Source organism: Cydia splendana, chromosome 19, assembly GCF_910591565.1.
Source record: "Cydia splendana chromosome 19, ilCydSple1.2, whole genome shotgun sequence".
Taxonomy (NCBI): domain Eukaryota; kingdom Metazoa; phylum Arthropoda; class Insecta; order Lepidoptera; family Tortricidae; genus Cydia; species Cydia splendana.
Window position 1 is genome coordinate 12,530,000 of NC_085978.1, and position 26,256 is coordinate 12,556,255.

The 26,256-nt window shown below is 41.8% G+C and overlaps 1 protein-coding gene and 1 long non-coding RNA gene across 2 annotated transcripts in view; one reads left to right on the forward strand and one right to left on the reverse strand.

The window, feature by feature from the left end:
• Positions 1 to 26,256, forward strand: part of LOC134800041 (uncharacterized) — a 222,198-nt gene that overhangs the window by 157,537 nt on the left and 38,405 nt on the right. Inside the window, exons 6-8 of the mRNA XM_063772487.1 lie at positions 2,559 to 2,666; positions 3,590 to 3,730; positions 23,542 to 23,694. Of these exons, the coding sequence (XP_063628557.1) occupies positions 2,559 to 2,666; positions 3,590 to 3,730; positions 23,542 to 23,694 (402 nt within the window). The remainder of the gene's footprint in view (positions 1 to 2,558; positions 2,667 to 3,589; positions 3,731 to 23,541; positions 23,695 to 26,256) is intronic.
• The window catches only part of LOC134800123 (uncharacterized), a 202,404-nt gene that overhangs the window by 25,963 nt on the left and 150,185 nt on the right, over positions 1 to 26,256 (reverse strand). The gene's annotated exons all lie outside the window — the stretch shown is intronic.

Genomic DNA, 26,256 nt, shown 5'->3' on the forward strand with positions numbered 1-26,256 from the left:
CCGGTCATTGTGGCACTCTTTGGGGGAAGCCTATGTCCAGCAGTGGAGGTCCAGCAGTGGAGGATGATGATGATGATCATGAAGCAAGTTCTTCGGATTCTCATACTGTATAGCCCAACAGTTTTTTATTAAAACTTGAAGAAAAACTCACTACTTAGAAAGCAAAATCTTAAAGTTTGGAAAAAAAAGCGGCTCTTACTCGTACGAGTATGTAGCAGTGATAACGAACATACAACGCAGAAGAGTAAATAATTAGACAGCACTTAAAGCCTTATAGAGCTTGAGCCGTTGACAATGGCTTTACTCGTTCACAAACTACCGCAAGATGGAACCATTAGCTGCAGAGGTTTAGCGCTTGAGCGGTCTTTTGTAATAAATACAGTACAACGAAGTGCAGCGTTCGAACTTAAAAAATCGCATTTAATTGGGTATTGTTTGGACTGAGAGCTTTACAACTTATTTCGCGTTTTGAACACATATTAAATCACATTTACAATCGGGTCTATCCTCCCGGGTCGGGTCGGGTCCTGTGTCGAAACGTCAGTAAATAAAGGTATATTTACCGACATAATATATATTCGATAAATTCGCGATAGATCCGATTATAAATGTGATTTAATATGTAATTGGGTATTAATTGGACTGAGAGCTGATGCAACTCACTCGCGAATGCTGCTGCAGGCGCCATCCGAATGTAACCTTACATTCTTTATATTCCGCACCTCTTAGAGCCTACCGTGAAAATCGAAAATCTACATTTCGTTGTCTGCCTCTCTATCACTCTTGCATATTCGAGAGATTCTCTATCTCTCGAATAACTCTCAGATAACGAATTTTAGATTTCCGTTTTTCGCGGTAGTCCCCTGCACGGCAAATAAAATGTTTTCCACTCGTAAATTAGCGCGCAACCGGACCAACAGTAATAAACCGTCCTCATGATTATTATATATTAAACATCTCTGAGCCGTTATTGTTTCCCGTAGGACCTCCGCAAATCCGGGAGCTCGTAGAATTGGCGCTTGCGGCGATTTATCTGATTGTTTCTGAGTCTTTGGGTTGGTAAAATATTTTTGACACACAGTGTAAAGAAGAATTCTAGAGTATTATTAGGTTGTGTGGTACTCTGTATTTATATTCTGATGGAATGGGGATGTTTCCTCTACTTAAAATAAATAATTTCACACCATGCACGAAGCGAAGCACCAGATAATTATTAGAAAAATATAGATAAACACAATTTATATTTAATAAATCGGATTAACATATGTAAAACGTAAGTTAGTTGACCGTGACGTCACTTTACTTTCTCGTTTTCATAATTATATTATAATTTCCATATCAGCAAGTTAGTTTTGACAGTTCTAAAAAAGAAATTGATTTGACTATGAAAGCAGGAAAGTAGCCAATTGGCTGGGTATATTATTATAGTTCATCCAATAAGAACACCAGAAGTCAAGTTTTGCTCAGTGTTTTCCGTCGGAGTCACACTGTAAAAGTTGGGAGACAAAGCAATTGAAAGTTTTGCTTTTATCTATTTTCTGTTTACTTCAGTCAGTCCGTTGACCCTCACTATGACTACATATTAAACTAACCATGATGCTAGTTCGATAAAATCAAATCAAATTTTCATCTTTTAGAAGAAAATAATAATAATTTAAAACTGCTCCAAGTATTCAAAATGTAATAGTAAAATACTCATAATTGGCAATATCTTTACCTTTCAGGACGCACAAAACTTTTTAGTATGCTCTTACCTTAATACTTATATTACTTCTACAATACTAAACAACAGTTTGTTATTTCTTAAGTTTAAGTTTAAGCTTACCGAGTGTAAGTTTAGGGCTTTAAGACAAAACTTTGGTCTTATAAGATTCATTTAGATGAAACATTCACTAGATAAGTATAAATTATTTCATGAACCATTTCGGAATTTAGTTTCTGAGCCTGTTGATTTTGGTCTTTAGCCACGAATAATTTTGATTTGAATTGCTAACACAATATTTAGTTTACTAACCTAATTAGGTATGTACCTAATAGTACCTATACACAATGTGGTTTTGTAGGCATTGTGGTATCGCCTAATTATAATATTAAATTTGCTCAGAATCTGGAACTGTAATGTTAATTGGTAACCATATTGGCAGGTTTTGTGTGTTGTCGATGTATTATTTTTAACTGTGGATGTATGTAAATATTTAATTGCTATCTCATTGGACCCTTCGTTAACGATTTATTTAATTTATTTAATTGAATAGAGAGAGTTTAATTAAAAGAAAAGTTTGTTGATTGATTTGGTAGTAGTATAACAACGTCCTTACTCAGACTTTGTTTAATTTTTTAGGGCCCGTAGTAATAAACAAAGAACCTCTATACTTTTTGCCTTGTAAAGTACTTATGAGTTTGTTTTTTTGTCCCTTCAATTCCATAAATAGGGCTTCATTAGATGTCTTTAAAAATGGTTATAAACCCTTTGTAATAAAAATAAGTTGTGTTTATAACTGTGTAAAATAACTAGTGTACAAACCACTAAGAATAATGTACCCAATCATGTTCCACAGATAATGTTCCACATATTCTGGCTGACGTGCGACGGCATCAGCGACGCAGTGTTCGCGCTGGACCTGGTCGTGCAGCTGCGAACAGGATATCTGGAACAGGGGCTCATGGTAGGTGTTCCATGACTTAAGTCGATGTTCCATGCTTACGGCGGCATCAGCGAGGTCATTGAACTTGGCCATGCAGCTGTGAACAGGATACCTCAATAGGGGCTCATGGTGAGTGTTCCACAACTATACTTACTGTCCTCAGCCTTCTGATATGTTAACGACTACAAAGTGAGCATGGTGTTCACCATCAACCTAAACGTGCCGGCGCGGACGTAATATCTGAAACAGGGACTCATATTAAGAGTTCCACGAGTTATACTGCCCCATCATCCTAGCAAGCAAAATAAGATTTCACAGCAGCAGCTATTGCATATTTTTACTGCTAATTGTAGATATTATAAAACTGTAATTGTACACTTTAAAAACTCTTCGATAACTTACTTCAATGGTATGAATTAAAGCAGTTTTATACAATAATTGCCTACGATAATTTCATACGATATCCCGTCAGAAATCGTACAAGAAACTCAACCATGTAAATGGACCTTTAGTCCTTTACCACTACGTGATGTCTACGTGTAGACGAGACAGGTGACGCAAATGACTTGAGTCGTTTACATTCCGCCCCACTCATCCCTTGTGGCGAAATTAAAGGTTATTTGAGTTATTTTTACAGAGTAAATAAATTGGGAATAGTTGAATGTAACACTGAAAAAAATCAATAGATAGGTAAAGTTGACGTATGTACACGTACCAATCTCTCATACAACGTCTACAGCAAATCGGTGCCAACTATAATGTATTTGTAAATTTTCGGCAGTTGTAGTTAAATTAAAGTGTAAGGTTTTGTTCGATTTATTCCCTACCTACTAATACTAATTGCATAATGACAGACGTTGTGTGACAGATCGATGAGTACCGCTGTGACTTTATTTGAATCGTGCCGTATATCTGAGGTAACAGTCAACTGTTTCTTTTTCTAGGTGTATGACTCCAAGAAATTAGCCAAGCATTACTTGACGTCGCGCTCCTTTCTGCTCGACATCGCGTCGCTGACACCCCTGGATCTGCTGCAGATTAAAATTGGTGTCAACCCTATCATTCGATTTCCTAGATTTTTTAAGGTAAGCTATAACCAAATTTTACATTGATTTTAAAACAGAAGCGATCACCCCTGTGGACAACCATACCTTAACAAGGGGTACCTTTGTGGTAGGGTTCAATTAGGAAAGCAAGATTCAAAACTATCCCTTAATTTTGGAAAGACATGACAAACAGTTATGTCCATACTTGCTAAAAAACATTCTAGGTCTAGACGTGAAAACAGCTGCTGTGTCATGGCTCTTTTATTTAGCATTGTAAATGTTTTAATTTATAAAGGAAAAGTCTAGTTCTACGGTTCAACTGGTATAGCCTTAGCATTTTTATTTTAATACTTACATGGGGTGAGTAGGTGCAAAACTGACATTCAAACCTCGATAACATTTTATTTTTACATATGCAAACTGAATGGTGTATATAATAAGTGTTCCGGACGTTTGTATTTTATTTTGGGCAGTTCCATTTCATAACTTTGACGATAAAGAGGAAAACCCACCTCACCCCGTAGTGCCTCGTATTTGGGGTGAGAGGGGTTTTCATACAAAGGTGATTTTGGAAGATTGTTGGATCGATTTTTTTTTATTACGAGTATTACTATAGCTCCATTTTAAATTGGAATACATTATTTTTGTAGCAGTAGCCTTAAAATCCCATCTCACCCCCCTTTCATCCCTTCTCTCCCCATTCATAACCCAACTCTCCCCGCGAGTACTCATCCCATTTTACGGTACTCAAAATAAGTGTCTAATAAAATTACTGAACTAAATAGAAAAAGTTTCTATGCAAATTTTAATTAAACTCAAATCAATTTCTTACTCGGATTTCACAAATATAGCCAATAAGCAGGGATTTAAAACGGGGGAGCGCCGTGAATCGCCATAATGGTGCGTATAAATCGAGACGATTTCGCAAATGGCCCTGTCTCGCGGTCCTTAAGACGAAACAGGAGCTGAGTTTTAAATATTTTAGGTAAATATACCCGTCTCGCTAACGGAAGCGGCACCTAAAAGTAGTGCGATAAGGACAAGGCGAAAAATCCTGCGTAAAAATCTCAAAAATCGAGGTTTCGTACTCCTCTGTTTCCTCCTCCAAGACTTAACCAATCGTAACCAAATTTGGAAATCTAAATGATTATGACATTATCTGTGTCGGACCGTTTTGCTTTTTTGGCTAATTGATATCAGTTTTGAATGCCACGCCTCTCATTGCGGCATAGTCAATTAGGCCATTTTGGCCATTTTTGAAGGGCTCTAGCGCCTTAAAAAACAAAAATATCAAAAAAATCAAAACGGTCCGACACAGATATTGACAATAGATTTAGATTTAGATTTAGATTTATTTATTTCATAATATGAAATTACAATATAAATTATTTTACACTAATCTATACGAATTTATATTATGATCGTCAAGTAGGAAAATAAGAATTGATTAATCTGTGTTGAAAAAATCATTGCTCTAGCTTCAAAAACCACGGAGGAAAACGAGAAGTACGTTTGTATGGAGAAATGACCACTCCCGTTGGCTCTTAAGACTTCGCTCAATAACTGGTGGATAAACGAGAGTAATTTGAGTTTGCACTGACGTCATTTGTTTATTCAATGTCAATGTTACGCTTGGAGTTATCCGAATCAGAAATAATGGCCTTTCTTAGAGTTTTTTTTTTTTTTCATTTCGCGAATGGCCCTGTCTCGCGGTCCTTAAGACTTCGCTCAATAACTGGTGGATAAACGAGAGTAATTTGAGTTTGCACTGACGTCATTTGTTTATTCAATGTCAATGTTACGCTTGGAGTTATCCGAATCAGAAATAATGGCCATTCTTAGAGTTTTTTTTTTTTTCATTTCGCGAATGGCCCTGTCTCGCGGTCCTTAAGACTTCGCTCAATAACTGGTGGATAAACGAGAGTAATTTGAGTTTGCACTGACGTCATTTGTTTATTCAATGTCAATGTTACGCTTGGAGTTATCCGAATCAGAAATAATGGCCTTTCTTAGAGTTTTTTTTTTTATTTTCATTTCGCGAATGGCCCTGTCTCGCGGTCCTTAAGACTTCGCTCAATAACTGGTGTATAAACGAGAGTAATTTGAGTTTGCACTGACGTCATTTGTTTATTCAATGTCAATGTTTCGCTTGGAGTTATCCGACTCAGAAATAATGGCCTTTCTTAGAGTTTTTTTTTTGTCAATTTATTTGGGACAAAAACAGTAACACACAGGGTTTAGGCACAGAATTAGAGTACAAAGAATAATAAAGTGTGAGAGCAACAACTTCGTAGGACTATGACGTAGCGCTACAATGATCGCAGAATGAGCTAATGAGGACGCGTATTCTGATTGTAGTATCAGGTTATGTATTTGATCCAGATTCACATTTACTATGGCATTATATTGATTTAGAGAGTAAAATTATTATTAATTCTTATGACACCGTGAAAACGTATGGTGGGTCACAAATCAGTTTGTTCGATTGTACAAACTTAAATAAAATAAATTATTTAAGACAAAAAAAAAATTGCACATAAAGCCGCGATCTTAAAACGTTGAAGTAAAACTAAATAACGGTTTCGAGAAACTTAAATTAAGACTTTTAGCTTTCTTTAAAACCAGTTTATTGTAGATCATAAAATGGAGAAATGCTAATGAAATGTCCTTCTGTGAAATGGTATCTATTACTAGCAATTTAAATTGCTCAAGTGAACTACTTTTTTCTTACTGACTAATTGTTCAAAGCACATACTATGTACGTATTTACTGTTTTTTGTCTGGCTAATGTCTGGCTATAGTTTAAACTCACCTTCTCCCACGTGTTAGCTTAGTTTTGTTTTTAAATTTTATTTTATTGTGTTTTTCTCTCTGGTTGCCCTGAAAACCAGCGCCATGGCAGGCGTGGCTCACTCCGCGATTTCGTCGCTTTGCTACAGCTAGCTAAAAGTCCATCCGATCGGCCCCAATTTTGGGGTTTGCCATAAGCCGCGCGTGGCGCCACCTAGCGGCCATACCTGTGCTGATCGTAACAGACGCGTTTTGTTAGAGAGTGAGTCTTCTGTACCTAGTACTATTATTTATTCTGTGGCCATGGCTAAGTATATTAGCCATCGGCAAATGCTGAGTGGCATTCATTTTGGTGTTAGTATGTATTAGAATAAGATGTATTTTTAGGTTAAGTTTTATTTTGACACCAAATAAACTTTTTATATTCTATTCTATTCTATACTTTCTTCAAGGCAGCTATTTTATTTTATCACCTGCAAGTGGTTTTATAGTTGTATCTACTTTATTACTTTTACCGTCAAAGAACTTTACTTTCACATTATGGGTATGGTAATGTTTGATAATGAACTTATTTAGTTTAGTATGGGGACACTTCTGACTTACATCATGTGCTCACACTATCACATCAAAATACGTAGTATTTATGCACGTTTGGTGAGCTATATTTTTTTAAATTTCAGTTAAGATAATTATGTTAATTTTAAAATCTGTACACACAGGTATACTCTTTCGATTTGTAGCTGGCCCCGAGCGGCTAACCCTTTGTTTATTGTTAAACCCGCTCGTGCTACCACCTGCATAAAAAATCGTTCGGTCACTTTAACCGGTAATATTATTAGCGGTTAGCCATCGGGGCCAGCTACAAATCGAAAGACTACAGCTGCTATTTTGATTTAAATTTCCCATTGCGATTGTAAACAACAATGCTGCCGCAAATGTCAAAAATCTCGGCAGTAATGCAATCGGCAGTGTTGTCACGCTGCAATACTGCTACAGTAATTCGAGTGCAGTCTAAATCCGAACGGTACCTTTAATTAGCCCAAGAATGCTTATAGAGCGATAAGAATGAACTGAGCCTCTACCATCAGTTTTAACATTGACATATCGCTCACGTCTATGTAATTTACTTTCTGTACATCTCGCTTGCACTATTGTTCGCATATGCGAGTACGAGCGAGATGCATAGAAAGTAAGTTACGTAGACGTGAGCGTGTCAGATTTACTTTAGTATTATCATTAATAAAATAGGAAATAAGGATGTAAGGCAGTATTTAATTAAGAAGTAATGTATTTATTATAGGGACAACTACAAGGTTTAGAATATGAAAAATGGTAAACATTATTTAAGTAATATATTTATATAAGCAGATTGTAAGTAAAAGTATATTGTAGATTTACTGAACAATTAACCTGCTTTATTATCACATAATTCACAAAAATATTATTTTATGCGTAATAAATATTGGTGGCTTAGGTATAGTCACAGACAAAACATCCTCCAGCCTGAGAATAGTCGCGCTACCCCCTCTGCCACGCATACGGTAATTTTACTCCATGTTCGAGTCGAAAGTGTCTTTGTGTGACGTCCGTGTCTTTGAACGGACCAATCACGGCACGGGATTTCGCTCACCTCGTCCCGCGCACCCCCGCATTTTTGGCATCATCGGTTGCATGAAATAATTGCTCTAAACTCGGTCTAGAGGATTCCTAGTCTATGGGTATAGTTAGTACTAGCTACCTTAACGTACACACTTGACATAATTTAAAATAGTAATAAAGATCTAGCAATAAGCCACATGATGTATTACACCGTAATCAATTGGAATGTACGTTACATAGCAACTATTAAAAACTCATCAAAGGATTATATTCACATTAACTATAATATTGTAACGTACATACCATCAGACTATAACACAAAGAAAACATACAGAGATTTATAACAAGTCATAAAATCACAATTAAATAAAATTGACACTTAACTTCGTTCGTCGTCGTTAGCTCTCCAACTGAGAAGTGACCCACAACTGTCAGACCCGCTTATATTAGATTAGACTTTACCCCTTCCACTACTTCTTGGTGGGAATAACAAGTAAGGTGTTTCCTGCACATTTTTTTTTTTTGATAAAAATGTTTACATGACATTACAGTTAAACCAATGCGTCACGAAACTTAGACTAAAAGCAATAACAATACTTAACACAAACAACAATTATAAGAACAATAATAACACATTACATTAGCATAGACATAGATAAATTATATTGGAACAGTTGAGCACCTAGCATCCATCGCCTCACAGAATCTCAAGCATTCTCTATACACTGCCGTCCATCGCCACGCAAATAGGTCGCACTCAGGCTCCAATTTCACCACGGTGACAGGTGCGACAATTGTAAAACATCACTGTTGCTGACGTCACAGGCATCCATGGGCTACGGTTACCGCTTACCATCGGGCGGCCGTATTCCTGTTTGCCACCATCATTGTTTTATTAAAAAAAAACTTTATTATATCGGAAAAAAACAGATATTTCTCTTGCTAAGTTTATGACAATTGTCACAATAGCTGCTTTGTTACTGCACACCGTTGTATGGGGACCTTGCACTTTGAGACTATGCGCTGAAACTTGGCACAGTTGATTCTTAGCTGGTCTTGAGCAGATACAGACCGGGAGCCGTCGAGAGCCACCTCTCATTTAGTGAGGGGGGAGGGGGAAAGTTCGTCGCTGCCGCGCTTCACTTGGAGCAACATTTATCTAAAACTATACCTATTAGGGAATGTAATATATCATTTTCGGATAAATTAAGGATGAGGAATCTAGTTTTGGAACAAAAACAATGCACTTTCTAACAAAAAAAAAGCATAAAGTAGAAAAGACTAAAAAACGTATTTTTGATTTTTTCATAATTACCAATTTTTTTTTAAAGTGTAGCAGGAATCTGAAAACAAAAAATACAGTCGTAAAGCTACACTTATTACGTTTAAGAAAATATATAGTTTAATATACAAAACTGTTGATAAATGGGAGATAAAAAATAATATTAAGCGTGGGTCAGAGTGATCTCAATACAAAATATTATGAATGTGGGAAAGTTACTTATAATTTGTTCTACAATCGTTTATTTTTCTTGTTTTTCGTAAATAACTCGTAAACGGTAGCCCACAGCAAAAAAATATCTGTTACGTAAATAATCTGTTTCAGATTTCTTATAAAATAAGTACTACTGTTTTTCGGTACCATCAATATTAAAAAAAATATTGAAGGGAGAAAATAAATACTTAGGTCCCCTTTTTAGTCATTCGTAAATAACTCGTAAACGAAGGCCAATAGCAAAAAAATTTTTAGTACATGAATAATTTACAAAAAATTTCCTACAAAAAAGGTCATTCGAACTTTTTCGCTAGGATCAATATTAAAAACGATATTAAAGAGAGAAAATAAATTCTAAGGTCCCCTTTTTAAATATTGATCCTAGCGAAAAAGTTTGAATAACCTTTTTTGTAGGAAATTTTATGCTAATTATTCTTGTGTTAAAATATTTTTTGCTATTGGACATCCTTTACGAGTTATTTACGAATGACTAAAAAAGAGGACCTTAGTATTTATTTTCTCCCTTCAATATTTTTTTTAATATTGACCTTAGCGAAAAAAAGGAGCACTTATTTTATAAAAAATCCGAAACAGATTATTTACGTACAAGATACTTTTTTGCTGTGGGCTACCGTTTACGAGTTATTTACGAAAAACTAAAAAATAAACGATTGTAGAACAAATTATAAGTAACTTTCCCACATTCATAATATTTTGTATTGAGATCACTCTGGCCCACGCTTAATATTATTTTTTATCTCCCATTTATCAACAGTTTTGTATAATAAACTATATATTTTCTTAAACATAATAAGTGTAGCTTTACAACTATATTTTTTGTTTTCAGATTCCTACTACACTTAAAAAAAAATTGGTAATTATGAAAAAATCCAAGATACGTTTTTTTGTCTTTTCTACTTTATGTTTTTTTTTGTTAGAAAGTGCATTGTTTTGGTTCCAAAAAAAAATTCCTCATCCTTAATTTAACCGAAAATGATATATCACATGCCCTAATAGGTACAGTTTTAGAGAAATGTTGCTCCAAGTGAAGCGCGGCGGCGTCGAACTTCCCCCCTCCCCCCCACTAAATGAGACGTGGCTCTCGAGGTCTCCCGGTCTGTATCTGCTCATGACCAGCTAAGAATCAACTGTGCCAAGTTTCAGCGCATAGTCACAAAGTGCAAGGTGTCGTGCACTAACAAACTAGCTACAAGAAACACTACAATTGTCACGAAATTCCGACATATAACTCATTACCTGTCAAGAATTACCTACAATTCTTCTAAATCTTGACAATTGTCAGAAACTTCGCAAAAGAAATATCTGTTTTTTTCCGATATAATAAAGTTTTTTTAAATAATACAATGATGGTGGCAAACAGGAATACGGCCCGCCCGATGGTAAGTGGTAACCGTAGCCCATGGATGCCTGTGACGTCAGCAACAGTGATTTTACAATTGTCGCACCTGTCACCGTGGTGAAATTGGGGCCAGGTGTCGATGCCAGGAGCGCATTGAGTAGTGAAAGGGCGTGGGGCAGCGGCGAGTTCCTGCGCGATACGGTGCGTGCCGGCGGCACGGCCAATAGGTCGCGTTGTCGTAGTCTGAGGGCCATCCTCGGGACGTCCGGAACAAACATACGCACGAGACCAGAGACAACTTCGGGACAGTCCGACTCACCACGCAAGGCTCGGCATGCCGTGACTAGGAGTTGGTGATTCCGCCTGACCTCCAAGGAATTGTACTCGAGAGAGCCGAGAAGATACTTTGTCGGGTACAAGTACGGGTAGAATCCGAATACTTTTTTATAAAGGAACCTTAAAAACGCTTTCTGAACCTTCTCAAGCAGTAAAGCATACGTCGATTCGTAGGGGTTCCATATGATCGACGAAGTCTCCAGCTTACTCCTCACTAGACCATTGTAAACCATTTTTATGGCCACCGGGTCATCAAAATCGCGGAGGTTTCGGATTACGAAACCCAGCCTTTGAAAGGAAATCTTGGCAAGAGAAAAAATATGTTCGTGAAACGTTAGCCGTGCATCGAACACTACGCCCAAATCCTTGACGGCAAAGACACGATTTATCGGCTCCGGCCCTAGTATATAATGCTCATATATAGCAGAATGAGAGTGGCTAAATGTACACACACAACACTTGACTGGGTTAAAATGAAGTTTGTTCTGCATACTCCACCGAAACACCAAGTCGATGTCCTCTTGTAACGTCTCGCAATCAGTTCTTTGCTCTATCCTGTATACTAGCTTCAGATCATCAGCATACAAGAGACATTGAGCCGCCCGAAGAACCGATTTGAGATCGTTAATCATGATACCGAAAAACAAGGGCCCCAAGATGGAGCTTTAACTGACGCCAGACCGGGTGTAGTAAGGAGTCGAGACAAAACAACCATGTCGGACGAATTGCTGCCGATCGCGCAGACTAGGGAGAGAAACCAATTTCATCAAGTTTTCTAAGCAGCACATCGTTATCCACGCGATCGAAAGCCTTCGAGAAATCGAAATAGATGACATCCACCTGAGTACCTCTGTCAAGATGTTGAACAAGGTTGTCAGTTAGTATCAACAGATTCGTGTTGACCGAACGACTAGGCCGAAAGCCATGCTGCACGTCACACAAAAAGGGCCGAACCTGTGAAGATAGAGTCCGGTGAAGTATGAACTCAAACAGCTTGCCTAGGGTGGGAAGAACAGCTATGGGTCTGTAATTCTCAACGACGGAACTGTCACTCGCCTTCGGGATCGGCCTCACTCTAGACACCTTCCAACATCTAGGATATGACCCAGAAGAGAGTGCCAGGTTAAAAATATATTGTATCGGAATCTTTAGAAACTCCGCACACCCCTTTACAATATACGCCGGTAGGTTATCAGGTCTAACGGAGCTATTGGCCTTTAGGCGTTTTATCCCAGCTTCAACTTCCTGCAACGTTATTGATTTGATATCCATGCAGTTGGCGTTAGGTTTCCGATCGGCATTTTCTAACAAGTTCGGATCGAGAAGCGGAATGTCAGGTAGAAAAACGTCTGAGAAATAGTTAGCAAACGCGCTCGCTACCTCCTTACCAACAAATTCTTCATCTTTAGACTTAACTCGGGAAACAAAACCACCATTTGTCTTGAGACTGCCTTCGTGTTGCCAGAAAGCGCGAGGATTGACTTTAAGAGTACTTTGGATACGCCCCATGTAGCAGTCGCATGGTATAATAATATACTCCGCCTGGTACTCCATTCCCGTCTTTTCTAGGTCACCTAACTGACACGGGCCTACGTCATCATGCGACAGCGCTATATGATAATATGCGATAGCGCTATATATATTAGCGGCCATGTTGTTGTGACGTAGGCCCGTGTCACTCTGGGAATGGAAGACCATGTTTTATTAGACTATGAGCAGTCGCTAGCAGCTCTTTTACCTTTGACCTTAATGTTGCATACTTCCGGTTATCATAATAATTAAATTTAACAAATGTATTTGCTACATTTAATTTAATTTATTATAGAATAACTAACGCAAACCAAAACAAATTTAATACCAAGGATTATTGTTAGCGACGCTACGACAAGACGCGGATAATTATAAGTTAGATTAAGATCAAATTCGATTAAGACTGTATTCTCAATAAAGATTTATTTGATAGGTAGGGAAAACCGCGATTAGATTGTCAGTAGTCATAAGTATTCAAAATATCCGTTATTTAACTCGTAGGTTCGTAATAAGTTTTAGGTCACCCAGTAAGTTAGGAAAAAACATGGTTAAACCTATTTCCCAATTCCCAAGTAATCACTATAAACTTAGTAAAATAATGTAGGCTCTGTCATTGGTTAACCAAAGAAAGGCGGATCAAGACAAGGAAGTCTCATTATGAAAGGGACAGAATGACCGCTTCTCATTGGTCGGCCAAATTCGAGCTCAGCGCTCCGATACAGCGTAATTTTCACTTAGAAACATACACGTTTCATTAATTAATTCGTAACCTGTTAAAGTTACATCATAACAATATTTGTAGATATTATAGGTCGTTAGCCTAGTCACCTAGTTAGATAAGAATCATAAGGCAGTCACAGGTAGACAAAGGCCTGCGAGTCGGCAAAAGGGCCATAAACCATCCATTGTATTCATTTCGGCCGCTTTCCTATCTATTGTAAGCCAAGTCGTAAGGACTAGTGAACTTGTTATCGTTTGTTTTTATAACTAATGAACGTAGTTAACTATTTGTAATAGTTTTAAGTCAGTAATTAATCGGATGTATGTAATATGAGTCGCAGAACGATAGCGGGATAATGAAAATTCACCCGAAAATGACCGTATGACGTAAGCGACCAATCACAGGCCGATTAATTCCGCGAATTAAGACATGATTTTATCTCCCTATCGTAGGTGACTCTCTTTCTTGATTTTTCGTATAAAAGTAAGACGGAACCGCTTCGGATCGTACAGTACACCAGGAGCAGCCGAAAAGGAAAAACCAAAAGGAAGAAAACCAAAGGAAGAAAACCAAGGAAGACCTGAGGGATCCGAAGCTGTACCGCCTAATCGTTGTAGGAGTATTTTTATATTTGTACCGCGTAATAAAAGTCAGTTTTTTAAATCGTGTAGTTTATTCTTTATCGCGAGGCGGTTGAAGATATTCGTCGAGGGCTTCGCACATGGGCATCTAGTAGGCTGGGGCGACTGCGGTTTCGAGCGAGGCGCCAGTATACCAGTTACCTTCTCCAACTGCTATCGTCGGCTATATTGGGCGTTGAGAGTTCAATATTTTCTGGTCCTTCGAACCGGATCTACTGTCAGCGCACCGGGACGTCGTGCTCAAGTCTACACTTGCTGCGAAGAAACGTCACAAATGACCGATAAAATGGTCGGTACGCGTTCGCGAAAGGCTGCGTCGATGCAGAGCGACGAAGATAGGCGGCGTTACCTAGCGGAGGGCGCGGCAGCGGCTCAGAGGGCTGCCCGCGCGGACGCCGAGAGGTCAGAGGGCGCCGAGGCGGCGCGCCCCCTCCTCACCCCTGTAACGTCGTCCGACGCGCTCAGCGAGCGTCCGCGCGCGGCTAGCGCCGAGCCGTTTGGCGTAGCGGCCGCACCACAGCACTCCCTCAGGGCGGACGACTTCACGAGGCCACCGGGGTCTCCCTCGCAAGTAAATACACTGCTGTGGAGCAGAGAGCTCCGCAAGCGGTTACGACGACTTGCGAGGCCCACACCGTTACCACTGCGACGGGCGAGAACGAAACTTAAGGACGTCGCAGCTACGCAGCAGGGAGGCACTATGGAGTCGAGCACTCCGTATGCACCTGCCCCTACTCAGTCCGTGCACTCATGCGCTAGTACGGTCATCGAGGCAAGGCTATCTCAAGTGGAGCTTGAGGCGAGCGAACGTCTAGCAGAAATTCAGCGAAAAGAGTTGCGGATCGAAGCCGACTTAATAAAGAAGAGGCTAGAGGCGCAGAAATCACAGATTATAGCGGAAGGAAGCACGGGCGCAGTCTCAGATGCGGGTGACATCGAGCCACAACAGAAACGAATCCTGAAGTGGATGGACGACTCTCAGGATGACAAGACTATAACCGAGCCAGTTAAGAAGAGGTTAGCCAACGAGCCACCACCGGACTACGAGACTCCTAGACGGCCTCTGCGGGACGAGCGACATATGCGACGCCGCTCACCGAGCCGCGTGGAACGTCAACGGCGATCGGAATCGCCACCGGAGGAGCCCCGTACGCCGCACACGGCGCGTACGCAACACACGCAAGAAGGCACAGTTGCGGAGTCTATGCTGCATTTGTTCGAGAAGATGCAGATGGCGGCTCGTCCGGCACCTAAAGATATCTTCGAGCTACCTCACTTCTATGGAGATGTGAGCGAATGGCGAAGCTTTTACAATACCTACATCGAGACATCGAAGCGCTACAAGTTCACCGACTACGAGAACGTTGCAAGACTGCGTATGGCGTTACGCGGGGACGCTAAGATGTGCGTGTCACATGTCCTGTCTACAGCTACTCGTCCAGACATGGTTATACGTATTTTGAAGAAGCAGTTTGGCCGAAGCGAGGTGCTTTTGGATAAAGCAATCGAGGACCTACGAAGACTGCCACCGTTGGGGCCGAGCGCGAACGACCTCAATACGTTTGCGATCAAGATTATGAACGTCGTATCTACTATCATGGACATAGATAGAAGACACTACGCCGACAACCCGATGCTGATACGGGAAGTAACCGATCGATTATCGCCTCATCTACGAAGCAGATGGTGCGACTACGCCAACAGACATCGCGATACTGACGACCCCGAGATCCTGCAGTTGGCTGATTTTCTGATGGAAGAGAGCGAGCTAGAGATGTCATTCTGTCACGCGCGCGCACCAGCGAAGCGCGCGCAGGGACCGATGACAGCACCGTACGCGCGCGCGCCTGGCGCTAGACTGAACGCGCCCGCGCCGCGCTATCCCATCCCCACTCCAGCTCCGGCCGCAAATCGATGCAGCGGAGGGCAGAAGGCGACGTATGCGGCTCGACAAATCACAGCGAAGAGCACGTGTTTGTACTGCGGTGGCAATCACATTACTACAGATTGTCGCAAGCTGGCCGCACAGAGTATAGGCGCTAGATGGGAATGGGCAAGACTCAATCGTATATGCTTCAGATGTATGGACGCGAAACATTTGAAGTCGCAATGCAACGCGAAAGGGTGCGGCGTGACAGGCTGCCCGCACACGCATCACCGTTTGCTGCACACCGAGCCTACACAGGCGAACAACAGCAGTGGGGCTACAATAGCGGTAGCTCAGTCGACGCATCGAGCGGTCGCCTCACCGAGAGTGACGTCATCGTTTGCGGCAGCGGCCGAAACGGAGTCGCGGCCTACAGAACGAGAGGACAACGATCCGCGCGTCTACGTGTCGTCAACCCCAAACTTCAACGTGCTACTGAAGGTGCTGCCTGTAACAGTCACGGGGCCGAAGGGTACGGCTCAAATATTCGCTTTCCTCGACGACGGGTCAACGCTTTCCATGATAGATCAAGACGTCGCAGATGAAATCGGAGCAGTAGGCGAAGACGAACCTCTCTGTCTACGTGGGATAAGAAACCTGAAGCACACATCTATCACGCAAACTGTAAAGGCGCAAGTGGGACCGCTGCGAGGAGGCACCGTGCACGAGATCGTCATGAAGACCGTAGAAGGACTTGGCATACGATCGCAATCACTCAACAAGGCCGAATTGATGAAGCACAAACACTTAGAAGATTTGGGCGACGAATGCTACGTGGGTACAGGAGTACCGCAGATGCTGATTGGAGGCGATTTCTGCCACCTGAAGACTCCCATCGAGATCAGGCAGGGCGGAGAGGACGAGCCTTGCGCAATGAAGACACCCTTGGGTTGGGTATTTTTTTGGGCGAATGCCGCGCATCATTCGCACGATCGAGCAAACCGTACTTCATTGCCGCACAGAGGACGACGAATTAATCGATCAAGTTAAGAAGCATTGGTCGATCGAAGCGTTAGGAGTAACGAATAAAGAAAACGTCAGTCCGAGCGATCAGCGAGCCATCGACATTTTCAACGCTACGGTACGCAAGACTGCAGGGGGCCGGTACGAGGTCGGTCAACTGTGGGCGTCGGACAACGTGAAGCTACCACCGAGCTACGTAATGGCGCGGTCGAGGCTACACAACTTGGAGATGAAAATGCGGCGCAACAAGGACTTCGCTGAAGACTACGAAGCCCAAATTCAGAAGTTACTACAGAAAGGATACGCGGAACGTATCATGGAGCCGCCGCAGACCGACCGAACCTGGTTTTTGCCGCACTTTAATGTATTTAATTTAAATAAAGGCAAAGGAAGAGCCGTTTTTGACTGCGCGGCAAAAAGTCAAGGAAATAGTCTGAATGACTATATTTTATCGGGGCCAGACCTACTACGAAGCCTATTAGGAATTTTGCTACGATTCCGCGAATGGAATTTCGCGGTGGTCGCGGACATACAAGAAATGTTCCTGCAAATTCAAATGCGAGAAGAAGATCAACAGAGCCAACTCTTCCTGTGGCGCGGCACTAGAAGAGATATGGAGCCCCAGGTGTACAAACTAAACAGAGTTTGTTTTGGCAACGTGTCATCGCCTTTCCTCGCGCATTCGGTGCGTAATAGGAACGCGCTCGACAACCAGGACAAATATCCGGACGCGGTCTACGACATCCACAATAATCATTATATGGACGATTACGTGGCATCGTACGAGACCGAGGATGAGCTGCTACGAGTATCACAACAAGTGCGAGACTCGCACGCGGAGGGCAGTTTTCATCTACGAGGCTACGCGAGCAACAGTACGCGAATGCTGGCAAGCGTCGAGCACGAACTACACGCAGCGCAAGGACCGACGCATCTGGGCGAAGGTCAACCCACAGTTCTAGGCATGACGTGGGACCCTAGGACGGACACTCTGGGCTACAACACGAAAATGCTGCGAGTTCCCGAGGCTGTGAAGACGCAAGAACGGCCGCCGACAAAAAGGGAACTTCTCAGCGCGATAATGTCCATATACGACCCCATGGGACTTATCGCTCACTACGTCATCAGCGCTAAAATGATATTTCAACGAGTTTGGACAAAAGGCACTACGTGGGACGCACCGCTACCAGATAAAGAAGCTGAAGACTTTTTTCAGTGGCAGAACGCACTGAAACACGTAGCGGCGCTACGCATACCTAGAAGGTATGAGTCACCGGGCGGAGCTACGAGATACACGTTACACGTTTTTACCGACGCGTCAACTGAAGCCTATTGCGCCGTGGCGTATTGGCGTATCGAGAACAAAGAAGATGTACGAGTCAGCCTAGCAGCGGGCAAAAGCAGAGTTTGCCCCCTGAAAGTATTGTCAGTACCACGACTAGAGCTTACAGCCGCAGTAATCGGAGTTCGATTGGCCGAGACGATTAAAAAGGAGCAACGATACAACGTCAAGAAAATTATCTACTGGACGGACTCTCGAGTATTGCTAGGATGGATCAAAGACGACGCAAGAAACTACAAGCCGTTCGTGTCACACCGTTTGGCTGAAATAGCTGAAAAATCGGACCGGCGGGCGTGGATGTACGTGCCAACCGACGTGAACCCCGCAGACCACGCTACGAGAGGGAAGCCGGCGAGGAAAATCACCGCTCACGACGAATGGTACAAAGGACCGTCATTTCTTCACCGACCAGAAGTGGAGTGGCCGAGTCAAGAAATAGGCAGACCGACTGAAGACCTTCCTGAAAGGAAAAGCGGAGTCACAGTAGAGACTACGTTATCTACTACTACGTCAAAGTCAGATCCGTCGAGCGTGCTACCTGACATACGACGCTTCAGTAATTACGATAGGCTAATGAATTCGACGGCCTACGTTCTACTTTTCATAGATAAGATGAAAAATAAGAACAAGACGCTGCAGCTGCAAGTGAACCACATAAAGCGAGCCGAGCATATGTGGCTACAGAATAGCCAACGAAGAAGTTTCCCGGACGAGCTGCGCACTCTAAGCGCAGGACGCGATTTGGACAAGAAATCGCGAATATACAATCTAGCACCCGAGCTGTGCGACGACGGCGTGCTGCGAATGAAGACGAGGTTAGGAAACGCTCCAGTGTTGTACACATCGGTACGACCCGTAATATTAGACGGCAAGGACTCATTTACCAGACTAATGGTCCAACGCGCACACAGGCGAATGGCGCACATTCATAACGAGGCAGTGGTAAATCAGCTACGACAACATTACTGGATATTACAACTGCGACCTACTGTGAAAGCTGTAGCGCGAGACTGCGCGCTGTGTAAGCTACGTCGAGCTTCACCGCGAGCGCAGCCCCTTGGCGATCTACCACCCGAGCGGCTACAGGCTTACCAGAGGCCATTCACCTACACCGCGCAAGACTACCTCGGGCCTATGTACGTGACCATAGGACGACGACGAGAGAAACGCTGGGTGTGTCTGTACACATGCCTAGTAACTCGGGCTATTCACCTCGAAACTGTACATAGCCTGTCTACGGATAGCGCTCTACTGGCGCTAAGGCGCTTCGCCGCACGAAGAGGATGGCCGAGCGTTATGTATAGCGATAACGCAACCTGCTTCAAGGCGGCATCGAACGAGCTGCGCGAGGCCTACAGGCAATGGCTTCCGCAATTGCAACACTACGGCGTGCAGCGACGAATGGATTGGAAATTCATTCCCCCCGGCAACCCATCTGCAGGCGGAGCTTGGGAGCGAATGGTACGCACCGTGAAGACAGCGATGCTCTATACCTTCAACACTAGAGCACCGAAAACCGAAGTGTTCGAGACTCTACTGGCAGAGATCGAGAATATCGTTAACAGAAGGCCGTTAACACACGTGAACGTCGACCCAGAGAGCGAAGAAAGTCTCACACCTGCGCACTTTCTTCTACTTCATAACGCTAACTTACCTATGATTGGCGCTTACGAGGAAAACGACAAGCGACAATGGAGGGCTGCCCAGGCGCTAGTAGACCACTTCTGGCGGCGCTGGACCAAGGAGTACTTTCCACTGCTGGCACCACGCAAATCATCCGACGACGGAGGGCGACAGATCCAGCCGGGAGATGTTGTCATCATTTCTGAACCCAACGGACCACGCAGCGTGTGGCCTAAAGGAGTCGTCGAGACCGTCTATCATGGACCCGACGGGAGGGTTCGCTCCGCAGACGTCAGAACGAGGCACGGGACGCTACGCAGGCCGAGCTGCAAGCTGGCGGTCATCGCGTCGCAACCCATGCACCAGGAGTCTTCGACTGCGGGGACAAAATGTTAGCGACGCTACGACAAGACGCGGATAATTATAAGTTAGATTAAGATCAAATTCGATTAAGACTGTATTCTCAATAAAGATTTATTTGATAGGTAGGGAAAACCGCGATTAGATTGTCAGTAGTCATAAGTATTCAAAATATCCGTTATTTAACTCGTAGGTTCGTAATAAGTTTTAGGTCACCCAGTAAGTTAGGAAAAAACATGGTTAAACCTATTTCCCAATTCCCAAGTAATCACTATAAACTTAGTAAAATAATGTAGGCTCTGTCATTGGTTAACCAAAGAAAGGCGGATCAAGACAAGGAAGTCTCATTATGAAAGGGACAGAATGACCGCTTCTCATTGGTCGGCCAAATTCGAGCTCAGCGCTCCGATACAGCGTAATTTTCACTTAGAAACATACACGTTTCATTAATTAATTCGTAACCTGTTAAAGTTACATCATAACAATATTTGTAGATATTATAGGTCGTTAGCCTAGTCACCTAGTTAGATAAGAATCATAAGGCAGTCACAGGTAGACAAAGGCCTGCGAGTCGGCAAAAGGGCCATAAACCATCCATTGTATTCATTTCGGCCGCTTTCCTATCTATTGTAAGCCAAGTCGTAAGGACTAGTGAACTTGTTATCGTTTGTTTTTATAACTAATGAACGTAGTTAACTATTTGTAATAGTTTTAAGTCAGTAATTAATCGGATGTATGTAATATGAGTCGCAGAACGATAGCGGGATAATGAAAATTCACCCGAAAATGACCGTATGACGTAAGCGACCAATCACAGGCCGATTAATTCCGCGAATTAAGACATGATTTTATCTCCCTATCGTAGGTGACTCTCTTTCTTGATTTTTCGTATAAAAGTAAGACGGAACCGCTTCGGATCGTACAGTACACCAGGAGCAGCCGAAAAGGAAAAACCAAAAGGAAGAAAACCAAAGGAAGAAAACCAAGGAAGACCTGAGGGATCCGAAGCTGTACCGCCTAATCGTTGTAGGAGTATTTTTATATTTGTACCGCGTAATAAAAGTCAGTTTTTTAAATCGTGTAGTTTATTCTTTATCGCGAGGCGGTTGAAGATATTCGTCGAGGGCTTCGCACATGGGCATCTAGTAGGCTGGGGCGACTGCGGTTTCGAGCGAGGCGCCAGTAGACCAGTTACCTTCTCCAACTGCTATCGTCGGCTATATTGGGCGTTGAGAGTTCAATAATTATTATTATAAAATACTTTATTTACATTACTTACGTTCAGACAGTTATGGTCAAGAAATATACATCGAGGTTAGTTGTGTTATTGAACAGCAGGTCTAACTTATTATTTCGATATATTACCTTAGCAAAAGTGAACCAATTCGTGAAAATGTAAGTGTGATCTTTGTTTTTATACTACGTATCTCAATGTCAAAACTGATGGTAGACGTACTGTACATACATATATATGTGTTAACATTATGTTATATTTCCTTAGGCACGTATAAATCTTAGTCTGCCTCGAACGATAATGTTGGTCATTATTCAGACCTGGTTGGTCTGCCAACTACAGACGTTGAGCAAAACTAATGATATATTTGTACAGCCATTAGTGAACATACCTTATGTCGCTGCTAAATGATGATAGTATAGAATTGATGATAATTACACCTAACAATACATACCTGCTGAAGTAGAATTTTACACTAAGTACTTACGTAGGTGGTATTGTACATAGTCTAATAAAACATGGTCTTCCATTCCCAGAGTGACACGGGGCTACGTCACAACAACATGGCCGCTATATATAGCGCTATCGCATATTATCATATAGCGCTGTCGCATGATGACGTAAGCCCGTGTCAGTTAGGTGACCTAGAAAAGACGGGAATGGAGTACCAGGCGGAGTATATTATTATACCATGGTATTGTACAAATCGATACGATTTCGCGAATGGCCCTGTCTCGCAGTCCTTAAGACTTCGCTCAATAAGTGATGGTGCTATACAGCGAGGAAATACGGCCAGACTTCTGGGCACCCTGCCCGTTGACGGCGATTTAGGCCAAATTTTTTACCTATAGGTTAAGTATTTAGTAGTAAGTTTCATTATGTTTGTTTTTGTTTATTTCATTTAGTTTTAGTAAATACATTGTACAAATATATTAAAAGGCTTATGCCATTGAATGGTTTAAAACGTCTACATTGGCTGCATAAATGGCTGTTCAAACCCGGATTTACCAGATACTTACACTTCTTTTTACGAATTACCGATATTTCGACACAGTTTCACCACAGAGTAAAGGTGACAGTCCATTTCCAACGACAGCTGCACTACCGTTCATTTTACTATTGAAATTGACAATAACACCGACGCGTTCAGTACTAGTAGTGCAGCTGCGGTCAGAAATGGAATGTTACCATAAATGACTCTGACATGCTGCGAGTTTGTGGTCTACCTGCACACCTTGAGGCCAATTCTTACTTACATTTTGGCATCAAAATGATATCTATATTATGTCTTTTTGTTATCATTCCTCCGTGCGTCTCGCTCGCGTCAGTAGTAGGACAAATACGAGCGAAATACACTCGCGAATAATAACTACGATTAAATAGCCTTATATCATTCTAATGTACAATGTACTTTCGAATTGGCCTCCGATCTACCCTCTTTCAGCCGGCTAGCACATGATATCGCGATAGTATCTCGCGGCGAGATAGACTACCCGTCTTATTCTAACTATATATGTTACTAAAAGAGGGACGGGCAGTCTATCTCGCCGCGAGATACTGTCACGCCAATCATGTGCTTGGCCTACAGATGCGAGCACCAAGATAGATCTGAAAGAAATTATATACCTAAGGATGGTATTCCAACTATCCAATTTCTTTGTCCAAAGTCATTGCGTCTCATTAAGCAAAATGTGAGACGCATTACACATTGGACAAAGAAATTGGATAGTTGGAATACCATCCTTAGTAACTCCGATTCATGGTAACTGAATGCTTAACACATTCAGGGCCAAGAACTCGACTGGACTGTCGGGTACACTGTTCGTAGCGACTAAGCGCTCTATACGGCGTCACCCTGGCTACGCGCTACGAACGTAACCCGTTGCATTTAGTGGCAATGAATGTGTTAAATTGCTCATATATCTCCAGGTATACAGAGCAGTGAGCTGCTACTACATCGTGGAATCCCGGACGGTGTACCCCAACTTCTGGCGTGTGATCAACCTCATCCACATCCTGCTGATCCTGGCTCACTGGTTCGGCTGCTTCTACTTTCTGCTGTCTGAGGCTGAGGGCTTCCAGGTATGTGCCATAAGCCCGATTTAGACGATGCGAGAACTCGCATGCGAGTTTCATACCATTGCGGGTTTTGATTGGTCGCGTAGAATTGGACGTAATTCACAGTCCGCAATGTAACTTAAAACGCATGCGAGTTCGAGCGCCGTCTAAATTAGCCCTTAATCGTCGATCCAATACAGTTTTAATAACAAAACTTCCGTGAGACACATACATATTAAATATATTAAGAACGGGTCACTCACGTATCTTAAGTCGAAAAACGCTCGAATTGTTTCATGTACGGAGTTCTTAATATATTTAATAAATCCAATACAGTGTTTTAGTCTTTAATGTCCAGAACGGTTCGGAACCAAAATAAATATAATTTTAAGGACCACTTGCACTATTCACTAACCCGGGGTTAACCGGTTAAATCTGGAGTTACCATGGTTACCAGTACAATTTGACACTGGGTTAACGGCTTAACCGGTTAACCCCGGGTTAGTGGGATGGTTCAAGTGGCGCTAATAGGGAGTATTACTGCAATGTTCTGCCGCCAGAGTGCAGCACTAATTTGTTTAGTAAACCATAGAGTAACTTATACATACTAGGCCTTAAACAGTTTTTTGACAAGTTTTCACTTTGTTCACTATGACATTGATGCACCAAGGCGGTTTGTTTACAGGTGGCCTACCGCGAAACGCGAAAATCGAAATTTCTTTATCTGCCTCTCTATCGATAGAATAACCAAGAGTGATAGAGAGGCAGACACCGAACTTTCGGTTGTCGTGTTTCACAGTAGGCCATGTGAGTGACGTAGTGAGGCATGATGTGTCATTCATTGATGATGTCAATGAGGTTTGTTTACTGTATGTGCTAATGCCACCTACGCAGAGCTTTGCCTAATATTCCCTATTGAATTGAACTAACACTTAAATTTGATTCTCACGACTTTAGTTTCATTTTAACGACAGTTTAATGGCAATGGCTTCCACGCAAAGTCGTTAACAGAGGTCGTCGTTTGATCCGCACTGAAAGGGGCACGTGTAGGTGAGAGTAAAACAGGCCGATTCGAACGAACACTGACATCAGAATGATGTCCTTTAAGAGGCCGCGTAAAGCCAGGAAATTAGAAAGAAATAAAAAATATGGAGCTGTGCGAAACTTGCGATGGAAAATTTGACGATTGCGGGGGATTTAGCGTTTTAACTCATACTCGTTACTCCAAAAATACATCTGATTGAAATTTCGCTAGTCAAAACCCTCGGCTATATCACTGGCAATTTTAAACTAAAAGTATACTGCTATGGTATGAAGGGTAACGATATTCAATTTAAATTAAATTAAATATAGTCATGTTCTCGTGATTTTTTTCTATCGAGCCTACTTTAATACTGGCTGTACACGCTCGGCGAGAGCCTCTCTTTATGTTTCACATCTTTTGGGTTCCATAGGACTGGTTCCATTTGGTAAAGTTCTAAAAACTGCAATTCAGTCTTGTTGGACCACATTTTAACGGCTGATCAAACGCGTCTTTACAGAAACACACCGGGGAATTATTGATGATAATATTTAATATACGTGTGGTGGTAATTTGCATTTCTGACGTCTACCCCCAATTTGTTCATAGATTTTTGTCGGGTAGTTACACAAATCTCTGTTTTAACAATGAGTGTGTACAAGCTCTGCCTCGCTGCCCTCGCGGGAGCAGCGAGACCCTTTGACTCGGCCGCAAAAAACCGACCGCAATCGGGGAACGGCGAGACGAGACAAGGAAGACCGAGACAAGACGAGAGCAGTCTGTACACACTCGCTCTCGGCCTGTCTCGGGGTGTCTCGCCGAGAGTGTACAGCCGGCATAACCTTTTAAGGTTTTGCTTGGTTTAGAGTCTGCCCTCACAAGTGTCTATTGTTTACGAGTTTTTTGTTTAATCTTGTTGAAATCATGTAAAAATTCAATATAAAAAGGACAATTAGCCCCCTCTTCAGTTATCCTGCATTTCGCTTGTACTTGTCCATACATGTATTGGCACGAGCGAGACGCACGATAACTAAATGACATTATTCTGATAACATTCTGATGTCAGTGTACGTTCGAATTGACCTAAAAGTAAGTGTCAAACGCGATCGAAGTCAATTGACATTAATATTTTATGAGTTGGGACCCTCAAGCCTTCCGGGACCCAAAGTAATATAATTTGGTGGAACCTTGTCCATGGATATCAAATATTACATGATATCGTGATATTACTGCTTTACTAAAAATAAAATATGTGCACTGGGACATGTTACCTCTTTTTTAACTGATTTCCGCCAGGTAATAAAGTAGAAACATTACGGTAATGACAATATTATAATTCATTTTGATATAATTCAATATTCAAATCATATTCATCAATCATAATTCAAATGAATTATAATATGAATGAAATTAATTAAAATTATAATATGAATTATAATTCATTTTGATAATAAATGAATTATAATGAATGTAAATAAAATAAAATAAAGGTTTATTTTAATGCCGTAATATATGCCACTCACCTACTTATATTATTATTCTGTTGTCAATTAAAAATATTAATT